Here is an 11810-nt window from a genome sequence, read left to right on the forward strand (position 1 = left end):
AACTTGTATTTAAACTGAATCCTTTTCTATTTTGCGAAACCAAATAGCCGCCATTTTGCGGTAGGAGGAGCGCATCGCGTGAGCGGATATTACTGCCGTCCACTAAGTAAAACGCGGCTAGTGACAAATGGTTAAACATCTGTTTCAAATAGAAAAAGATAGAGCACAAAACTCTCTTTTAATAACAGTGGACAGGAAAGGAGTGAACGTGTTCATCATGTCAGAAAAATATTTTGTCACTGACGGCGGATTAGCGGGCTTTACGCAGACACTCTATTGCGCGTAATACAGCAATCGAACGACATTGAGCGTGCGTGTAAAGACGTTGGAAGGAAAAGGGAAAGACCGCGCGTTATCACTCATCAATCGCGCACCCCAACACGCGCCAGTTTCACGCGATCTTTCGTCCTAGACCCCGGTTCAGCAAGCTGATTTTGATACTAATCGGAATCGATCGGGTAGTCTCGAAATCAGATGAACCTGATTCCTACTATATCTTTCTAATTTGTGAGTTAAATCAATTATTGTTCCGATTTGAAATGTCTAAACTTTCTGATCGGCCAGTTGTGAATCGCAATAATGCTCCTCGACTCGGAAAAGACGAAGTTTCCGATCGGGAGAGGCAATCAAAATGAAGCTGCAGAACTCTTCGATATTTTAGCCGAATCGTTCAGAACATTCCGAGTTAAGCCTTCGATTCGGATGTGGATACGATATCGTTATCCAGGAGGGTTTGTAGAGTGAGTCGGTAAAATAGATTATATGAAAAATAAAAATCCTTTTATATAAATTTATAAGACTTTAAAGGCCTAAAGTAAATTAATAAAATTGAACAAAGTCCAGATTTCATTTAAAATAATAAAAGATTTCCATATTACATTCTTGCTTTGTAAACGTTCGGTAACTTGCATTCGATATCTGTGTTCTGAATAACATTTGTAGCCATTGACTTACAATTATATGGACGTCGGGTCCGCGCTAAAAAGTGTCCGAACTTATAGGGCGTTAAAATCGTATACAGAGCGTTATTCACGCTTTTGTCTTCGTTTGTTCGACTGACAGCGAAGCAAGCAAAATTAGACAGTAGTTTTAGCTTTTTCATATTCCTTTACATGTCACTACGTTTAAATAGGTTGACTTGGGACATTTTTTTCGTGGTTTTTGTATTAGACCCGTCGTCCACTTATTTGTAAGTCAATGTTTGTAGCCTTTGCCGGTCGAGAATTTCCAGTAACGTCATTTCGTTCGGTTTCGAATATGATAGTTTGACGTTCGATTCGGGTGTTGTGAATAAAAATAAAAAGAAATCGATCGACAATGGAGTTATCGTAAGGCTCTAAATCGACCCTCTGATCATGCACCATGGAGTGACTTAGTAAATGGAGCTATTATCTTCATAGGGTATCATGGCTAACAGGCAGACTGTTCGCTTTTTAATAAAAAAGGAGAACTTGTCAGAATTACAAATAATTGCTCTTCTTATTCTTATGGAACATTAACAGCGTCTCTAGTGACACGTATCCACAATAGAATTCCCGAGTGTAATTTTCTGTTTTAAACGAAGAAGGACTCGTTTTCGAACGCCATGACTGCGTCGAACGTTACAAGCATTACAGGGGCTTTTTCGAGTGTAAGTTTGAAATTTGACTATTGTCTGATTGCACTCAAGAATTAATAATCCATGTTAATGAGGATTCTAGTGATTTTTTTTCGTTCATATGCAAAAGTATTCGACGATTCATTCTAATAAACAATAAGAATTTATATAATTATTTACAATTTACTTAATTTCATTATAATTTATTAGACAGGTATCAAAATTTATCAACATGAATAATCTTCGTTATATAATCTGTTGATGTGATAAATATCGGAGTTAAAAAGCACGTCGCGTCACTAAAATGAAATAATCTCAGTACAGAGTACTAAAAAAAGAATAAATCCACCTCAAAAGCCATTCATCCCCTAGTTTGCCACCCTTAGAGAGGGGTAAAAAGAATCATCAAAATCGGTTCAAAAATCTATCGCGTAACGTACATAAAAAAAACATACAGTCGAATTGAGAACCTTCAGAGAAAAGGAGGACCTTTTTTTGAAGTCGGTTAAAAAAGAGTTCAGGAAGTATTGCATTTTTTTGATTATTGACATACATGTCAATAATTAAAGAACTTCAGAGGCATAGGCAGAGGCAGTTAGACGGAGTGTAATCGGGAAGTTTTTTAGCTACGTTTGATGAGTAAACATGTTTCAAACATTCATCAGTAAATTATATGAATGTCTGGCACTTTTTTGTACCTGTATATTTGGTAAAGGTTGCTGCTCCCTTTGTGCTTTCGTTCTTCGGCAAAAAGCGATGACAATGCCCACCACTATGATGACAATGACGACACCAACCAACGCAACAGCGATAAGCCACGGCCACCACGTATCGCACGTGCATGATTCTTCCATTACTGGTATATGAAAATAAAATTAATGAGATGCTGAATATTAAATATGAAATCACCGTGAGACTCAGGCTTATTATTATTAACTAACAGATAACTCGCGTATGTAATTAAGTTTTTATTGAATGTCGAGATATTTCACCACCATGATATTCATTTTTTTTAAATTACTCCACTATACTAGTTTCTTATAATTATTAATACAAAGATTGCCGACAAAGATCCGACAATCGAAATTCGTGAGGTCCGCTGGTTCGTTCCGTGGTTTAGTTGGCATAGCACCAGGTACGGTTTGCTAGAAGACGTCGGAATGAATCTGACCGCGCCGAAGGAATTTTTTGTAAATGATAGATCTTTGTTTTAAGTCGAAGTCGAGACTGCCGATATACTTACCTTACATTAAAGGAGTAACGGATAAATTTGGACACTTGTTACGCCGAAGAAATAACAACAAGACGATTTTCGAAGGTGGACTAGGAGCCATTAAAAGTTCGCGGGGTTTAAAGAATCCCTGCTCCTCTAGCAAGGATTACATAGGAGAGACCGACCGTAACATGTCACGGACCGAATGAAACACATACGTAGTATGAGGAACCAGGACTCTCACTCACTCACTCATTGGATTCGTTTTGATAAAGTGACCGTACTGGCAAGGGAAGGACGTGCGTGCCTGCGTGCGTGCGTACGTGCGTACGTGCGTGCGTGCGTGCGTGCGTGCGTGCAAGCGTGCGTGCGTGCGTGTGTGTGTGATAATCCTTCTAGACTTGCCATCGGAGATCGCTGGATAGTAAATATTTTCAAGTAAATATCTGGTACCCATGACTTTGAGATTAGGGCATAACAAAACTTTCGGTTTCCGAGTATCGTTAGGTACTACGTCAGTGATTAGAATGGATGAGACTTTAGAAAGGGACGTTGTTAGTGTAGTGTGCAATCCTTTTTTTTTTTTTTTTTTTTTGACGGGGGGGAAATCTTTATGGATACCCCTGAGCCCAGGGAGACTCTGAGCCCAGGGAGACTCTGAGCCCAGGGAGACTCGTAGTGTGCAATCCTGCGTATGATTTTAATAAAAATGTCCGACTGCCAGGGCTTTGGCAGTTTTCGTCGAGTTACCGCCATCGAATCTGCATTGGTAATTGACCAATGCAAGGGTCAGTGGAGAGGAAATCCAGTCTTGTCGAGAGTCCATGGTTAGCCGTTTAGATTTGACACTCCAGGCAGTCTCCGATCGGGGCAATGTCAATCTTGTCAAATTTAACGCTACCAAAACGCAGGCGTGTCTATTCTCCACAAAACGGAGTCCCTTTGAGCTGACTACGACTTTTCGTGTTATATCCATACCGATAGCCGATTGTCTCCAGCTACTTGGAATGGACCTGTCCTCCAATTTGAACTTCGGCAGATACATTGAATCCATGGCCAAAAATGCAGCAAGGAAGCTTGGGATTCTTTCCAGGGTGAGGCGTTACTTTACACTGGGACAGTTGCTTAAGCTGTACCAAGCACAAGTCTGATCGTGCATGGAGTACTGCTGCCACCTTTGAGATGGGTCTGCTGCATATCAACTGGCCACTTTGGATTCAATTGACAACCGTGCCAAGAGGCTTATAGGTGACTCGGAATTAGTGGAGGCGAAGCTGCAGAGCCTTGAACACCGCCGTAAAGTTGCCTGCTTATCGGTATTTTACAGGATATATCACGGAGAGTGTGCGATGGAATTACATGATTTAATTCCGCCTTCCCCTTTCCATCACCGGGGGACTAGGCGTAGGCTTGGGTTCCACCCCTATGTTGTGGATATTCCAAAGATTCGCACGAAGCGTTACGCTTCCACATTTATATGGCGAACGGCTATGGAGTGGAATTCCCTGCCTGCAGACTTGTTCCCTGAACGTTATAACTTAGACCTTTTCAAGGCGAGAGTGAATAGGCATTATTTAGGTATGCTTCATCGTCGACCTCATCGTCACTTTCCATCAGGTGAGATGGAGGCCAAATGCGCACCTGTATTTTATAAAAAAAGGACTACGGACTGGTTTGAAACACGACGATCGACACGACATCAAAAATTCGACTTAAATACGCGAGTTATCTGTTAGTTTAGTTAAAATGGTGAATAATTAAGAATTTTAATCACTCGTGTTCAACCACTATAAATACAACAATAAACATGTCTACTATTGATGTTACTTTTAAACACCGAGCGAACGCTTTAATTCTTTAATCTATGACGCGTGCGACAACCTCTTCGAGTATATAACCAGAAATAGAGACTAAATGTCGTTAATTTGTTTGAAAACTCTTCTGCCATATCATTACGATGACAACTGCGCTCCGATTGGCCAGCTCCAATTCGAAACAATTGACGGGTGTCGTCAAATTGTTTCACTTCAAAACGATCACTTTGTGTGTGTGAAATGTGATTCCGTTTGTTTTGTAATTAGATGTTTTGCTGTTTTTCCCACACCACCAAATAGTACAATACATCATTGTTAGACGTACACACAGTTTAGTTGTTGGCGCTGTCTATATTTCAGTGCAAACGAGAGTTTATATTTATAAGTTATGTATCATTGATGAGTTACCAGGAATGTATGGACCTTATTTCGTCTCTTATTCTGGTTATACACTTGATGGACAACCTGCACTTTGCAACGTGTCCGCACTGCGAGATTATGAGAATGTTTGCGTCCTTAGAAGACGCGTGACCGACGTGCAAACATACGTGGGGCATACTGAAAGATCCAAGAACTGGTCACTTCTAAAAGAAATAAATATGAAATTTAAGAAAGGAACACTCTGTGAGTAGGTTACTTTTTACTTTATGAGACTGTCATTGGTTTTTTCATTGTGTAAAGTCCAGATCTTATACCGAGCGACTTCGTTTTGTGTCCAAAAATCAAAGATAAACTTAGAGGTTTACGATTTACAAGACCGGAAGCCCGCAGTCCCACTGCTTTTCACAATGGTTCCAACGAATAGAAAAGTGTGTGAATAGTGGAATTATAAACATAATATCTGATCTTACTTATCAGAATCCAGAAACTTTCAGTATGGCCTAAGTACAAGCCGTGCTGCTAGTCTCGTTTGATAACTCCTATTATAATGCGATAATTTTACGATCGGCGAACATCTCTAGTTCTGATATAGCACTAAACTAAGGGCAGTCCAAAGCACACTTACCAGGTTCACTAAAGCGTATAGCAACGCGTTCCGATAGTAAGGCAGAAGGAAATACATGGCTTTTTGTCTTAACTGGCTTCCATACGCAGAATAACTCTGTGTCTTCATCGAACAATTCAAACGTTTTTGTTAAGAGCGCGGTATCTTTCTCTATTTCTGTTGAATTTTGTATATAACGTCTTGCACCTGAAACAGAAATTACAATAATTGTAACTTAAGAAAAAGAAAAGCCGATCTCAAAAGTTTGCTTATCGGCTTTTTTCAGTTTCCATGGGATCCCCTCATTAGATTCTGACTTCTTGGAGACAATGGGACAGTTATTGACTCCTTTGTACATTATATACTTTTTTTCTGGTTGGCATGTTGAGGGTGATTTGTTAATTACATGTATTGTGTCAAGTGACAATTCGACTCGAAATTATTTTCCGCACATTTATGTTAGTTTTTTAACCGACTTCAAAAAAGGAGGAGGTTCTCAGTTCGACTGTATGTTCTTTTTTTTGTATGTATGTTACGCGATAACTCCGGTATTTGTGAACCGATTTTCATGATTCTTTTTTTGTTGGAAAGGGGGTACTTCCATAGTGGTCCCATTTCATTTTGAAGAAAATTATCCACCTCTAAGGGTGGCTGTTCACGCATGAAGATTCACTTTTATAAATAGCGCCTAACTTTAATTTAGGAGCAATTACTTTAACGGTTGATTTTGCTATTTCTTCCATTCAAGGCGTTTTTCTCTCAATATACTTTAACTAGTGTCGTAGTGAGAACCTATTTTTATTATCTCCACCGTCAAGTCCTGTATAGTGGCGAACTAGGGGATATTTCAATAAAACTTAGCAAATAGACGTAATTCCACGTATTTTTGAGGTCGGTTTTTTTAGTACTCTGTACTGAGATTATTAATTTATGATAGCCGAAATCTTGATAGTTTACTCTTTCAAACAAAAAAAGAATTATAATTATTAACTCTTCACTTCTATTTTTCGATCTTTGTATTAATAATTATAACAAACTAATGGAGTGATTTAATTAACAAAAAATAATTGAATATCAATTCAATAAACATTTAAAAAAAAGAATTTTTAAAATCGGTCCACAATTGACGGAGAAATCCATTGACTTACAAATAAATGGACGACGGGTCTAATACAAAAACCACGAAAAAAATGTCCCAAGTCAACCTATTCGAAATTTAAATTGTAATGTCATCGCAGTATCGCGCTGTCAGTCGAACAAATGAAGACTAAAGCGGAGTTTGACGCTCTGTATACGATTTTAGCGCCTTACAAGTGCGGACACTTTTTAGCGCGGACCCGACGTCCATATAATTGTAAGTCAATGGAGAAATCAGACAACATACATACAGCCGAACATACATATAACCTTATGGTTTTTTTTAAGTCAGTTAAAAACTCTTTTCAGTCCAAATTTTAAGGGGTAAAATATTCTTATGTGTTATTAAATCGTGGGGTAATGTCATCAGATTTCAAGCCGATATGGTAAGTAGAACCAAAATAAATATCCATTTCAGTGCTGAGATCTCTACGCTAACGAGAAAAAGAGCTGATGATATTTAAGCAGCTTTTTTTATGACATCAAGCGGCTGCACGAACAAGTCGTGAGCCTAGTGGTAAGCGACACGTCTATCTATGTCATTTACAGTGCCAGAGGTTTAAATCGCAAAGATCTCGAGACATTGTTTTAAATATATACAATATAAAATAATACAATTTAAAATAAATACATTTTATTTTCAATTGTATTATTTTGTCACGTGTATTCCGGAAACCGAACAATAAAGGTGTCTCATTAAATCAACATATTTCACTCTATCACGTACGTCCATCCTTTAAAAATATGATATGGCGTCCCTGACAAGATAGTTATCTTTTGTGAAAAACAGTAAATTTTGAAGATTTTAAGACAGAAATTTGTAAAATTTAACATAATTGAATTCAAGCTGCTGGACTGGAAAGGACTTGGCATCAACATCAACGGCGAGTATCTAACACACCTTCGATTTGCCGATGATATAGTTCTTATGGCTGAGACCTTGGGAGACCTGAACACAATGCTCGAAGATCTCAGTAGTGTTTCCCGAAGAGTGGGTCTTAAGATGAACATGGACAAGACGAAGATCATGTCGAATGCCCATGTTGTACCCGCTCCAGTTAAAATTGGGAGCATTACACTCGAAGTTGTTGACCATGACAGATACCTGGGACAGACAGTCAGGTTAGGTAAGTCCAACTGAGAAAGAGATCTCTTCGTCGAATCCAGCTCGGATCGGCAGCATTCGGGAAACTACAAAAAAATCTTTGCATCCAAGTTACCTCAGTGTCTCAAGACGAAAGTCTTTGACCAGAAACGTGGTCCCTCACTAAGAGCCCCATAAGAAGCTCAAGGTCACTCAGCCGGCAATGGAGAGAGCTATGCTCGGTATTTCCCTACGTGATAGAATCAGAAATGAGGAAATCCATAGAAGAACTAAGGTTACCGACATAGCTCGAAGAATTGCTCAGCTGAAGTGGCAGTGGGCGGGGCACATAGCTAAGAGAACCGATGGCCGTTGGCGCGGAAAGGTTCGTCAATGGCGACCGCGCACCGGATGAGGTGGATCGACGATCTGGTAAAGGTTGCAGAAAGCCGATGGATGCGTACAGCGCAGGACCGATCGTCGTGGAGATCGTTGGGGAAGGCCTATGCCCAGCAGTGGGCGTCGTATGGCTGAATGATGATGATGATGAACATCAAGAAATAAAAAAGAAAACCATAATATAGAAGATCTAGAAGACTGACAATAATACAATATAAAATAAAACGTATACTTAATTGCTAACCAATCAATACGTGTTGTTACTACAACTACATGTTGCTGTTAGACTGCAAATATAGTCTACCTATACTACAACTGCCGCTGTGCCCGTCACTTTGAGACATATGTAGAGAAATTCCCCTTCAAAACCGGAATTGATGGACGGAATTGGTGGCAGAAATAGGTATGCTGGTAGTACTTCCCTCGAAGAACACTTTCACAAGAAGTTCTACTGCTATAGAACAAATGTTCATGAAACATAGCTAAGATTAATTTTTTATTTTACTTATTTGAGATCAGTCTATCAGCCAGGGAGCTACGATACCACATACAAAACCACAGATTTATAGTCAATGACTTCAAGATATATTCCTCACCTAACTTTCCTAACCTAACTTTGAATGGAAACAAAACTTACCTTTAGCTTGAAAAAATCTTGGACTGGTGGTTAAAAAAAAGTTATGTACGCCTTCGACTTTGCAGTAGTATTTCTGAACACTTCCCAATTCGATGGTTTTTGTATTGTTGGGCCAAATTCTCACCGATGGGAGTCCTGCAAAATTTAAAAATTTAAATTGTTTAATTAACAATTTGAAAACGCTATTATGAATGTATTTTGTTATGATAGGTGCTGCATGGACGTGGGCTCAAGTCCAACCGGGTAGTCGAAAATTTTTCTGTGTGTTCGATATTTGTGTTTATAATCATAACGAAACTAGTGGAGTAATTTCACGTAAAAAAATAATTATATAGCGACATATCTAGCCGGGGCTGGTAGCTGTAAAGGTATCTAACCGGGTGACGAAATACTTAAGATTTCTCATAGATGGCGCTACGGCTAAGAAGTCGTAGAAAAACTAAATACAAAGACACGAGAGCAAACATAGAAAAATTCGTGAGGTTCGCTGGTTCGTTCCGTGGCTTAGTTGGTATAGCGTCTAGCACGGTATTCTAGAAGACGTTGGTTCGAATCCGACCGGATCGAAGGATTTTTTCTGGGTGTTCGATCCTTGTATTAATAATTATAACAAACTAGTTAATTATAACAAAATAATTGAATATCAATTCAATAAAAATTTAAAAACTAGTGGAGTTATGTCACAAAAAATGTCAATAAATTAATATATTTTATTGTGAAAGTAGAGTTTGTTATTTTAAATGACAAAACCGAGCTTTAACTGCCACTTAACGGGTTAACGTTATATACATATTAAATATCAAATGTATACCTTAAATCCTATGCGAGTGTAAACGAGTTGAAGGCTGAGGTTCAGAATATGATTTCTAATACAATTCATCACAACACGTTATTAAAAGTTACTTAAAATGAATTCGCTAAAGGTTTAAATTTGTTATCTTTTTGTGTATCCAAGAAAATGGAGCTCATTTCGAGCAACTAATTAGTTAGATTACCATTTTTTTCGTCTTATTAAAATAGGTTAAGATTTCATGGTTTTTTTTTCATTTAATTAACCAATTTTGTGAGAGAGATTTTATTCTTATAATTAACCTTATCGATCGATGCAATAAAAGTGCAGGGTGCATTTTTTTTTCAGATTAAAGCAGGTTCGATTCCCGCGTGTTGCTAGAAATTTTCGAAAATCTATGAATGCAGTTTTATTTCTTTTAAAAAATAAAGGAATGTTTCCTTTAAGTAAAAATTTCTATCTACAGTATTTAGAGTACTTTCCCTCCAGGTGGCATTACAAATTTCCACCCTGTATATACCGTTATAACAATAAAGGGCTTTACACAGACACTCCTTCGTGCGTGATACAGCAATCGTACGCGATTGAGCGCGCGTGTAAAGATGTTGGAAGGAAAAGGGAAATACTGTGCGATAGCACTCTTCAGTCGCACGCGCAATCGTGTATTCCACGCTCTTCCATTGTAATAACAATCTCAGTACAGAGTACTAAAAACATAAAAACACCAACCTAAAATTGCGGGATCAATGAGACCACTAAGGTACTCCCTATAAAACAAAAAAAAACACAGACGAATTTTTTTTTTTTTTTTTTTTAATAACGCACACACTCAACATAGCCCCGCACTAGGGAAACCCTGTGTCGCGGGTGCCATGGACACACACTTAGACAACCACAAATTACACCCAAACTCACGAGAGAAACAATTGTAGGCCATACAAATATTTCTCCCGGCCCGGGAATCGAACCTGGGACCTCTACGTGGCAGTCCGGTATGGTAACCGTTCGGCCACGGAGGCAGTTGAGTAGCTCTTCTTTTTTTAAGGTCGGTTAAAAAATAAGTGCTCGATGGAAAGTGACAATGAGGTAACGATGGTGCATGCTCACCTAAATAATGCCTAATAAAAGTAGGGAATTTCAATAAAAGTTGGCACTTAGGTACTCAGATTGTAATTTCAATGAGAATAAAATATGCTATGGTGACCTATGGTGAATTCAATCTGGGGGACTCTCCAGAAAAGTTCGTTTCGGAATCAAACCCCTGGACCTCCTCATCCAACGCCCACAGTATAAAATGTTGAGCCACCAAGGTCGTCAAATCTTTCGTTAAAAAGTCGTTATGTCATCAATCTTCATGTTGTTGGTAGTAAATATTCAGACTTTTAATTTGCGGTCATCCGTATGATCTAAACAAATAAGGATAAATACATACCAACCACAAACAGCACGTCAGTAGCGAGTAGTAATCCCAGATGCAGACATTTATTCATCTTCCACTGTTGTTTTAATTCGCGGTTTTTTCCCAACTGCAGCTAGAAAGAAATAACTCCACTTGAATCTCTAATATATTTTAGTTTTATTTTAGGTTAAGAAATCGTATCGTTGATTAAACTCTAAACTCTAGAAATGAAAAACATATTTATCCTTTTACAATATTTATTTCAAATATCTCAAATATCAAATATCAAACTGCAAGGGATCGAAACGGATCGAAGGAATTTTTTCTTAGTGTTCGATCTTTGCATTAATAATAATAACAAACTGGTGGTGTAATTTGACATAAAAATAATTGAATATCAATTCAATAAAAAATTAATTAATACAGTGAATAGCGACATCTCTCGCCAGGACTGGTAGCTGTAAAGGTACTAACTGGGTGATAAATCTGTAATAGATTTCTCATAGATGGCGCTACGACTAAAAAGTCGTTGAAAGACCAAGTACAAAGACACGACGCAAGCACATAGAGAAATTCGTGACGTCCGTTGGTTCGTTCCGTGGCTTAGTTGGTATAGCGTCTGGCACGGTATGCAAGAGGACGTCGGTTCGAATCCGACCGGATCGAAGGAATTTTTTCTGAGTGTTCGATCTTTGTATTAATAAGTATCTAATTGGTGACGAAATATCATGGATTTCTCATAGATGGCGCTACGG

General features: G+C 38.4%; 1 protein-coding gene across 1 annotated transcript; it reads right to left on the reverse strand.

Moving 5' to 3' along the window:
- Positions 1-2295: 2295 nt before the first annotated feature.
- LOC113239585 lies at positions 2296-11183 on the reverse strand (the record flags this gene model as incomplete). The annotated part of the gene is made up of 4 exons (XM_026476638.1): positions 11089-11183; positions 8867-9001; positions 5631-5816; positions 2296-2453 (listed from the first exon to the last, which is right to left on the reverse strand). Coding segments are annotated over exons 1-4 (537 nt in total), but the record flags the coding sequence as incomplete, so codon positions are not given.
- Between the last annotated feature and the right edge of the window lie 627 nt (positions 11184-11810).

The sequence above is a fragment of the Hyposmocoma kahamanoa genome, unplaced genomic scaffold (genome assembly GCF_003589595.1).
Source record: "Hyposmocoma kahamanoa isolate Upper Pololo Valley unplaced genomic scaffold, ASM358959v1 99899, whole genome shotgun sequence".
NCBI classification, from domain to species: Eukaryota; Metazoa; Arthropoda; class Insecta; order Lepidoptera; family Cosmopterigidae; genus Hyposmocoma; species Hyposmocoma kahamanoa.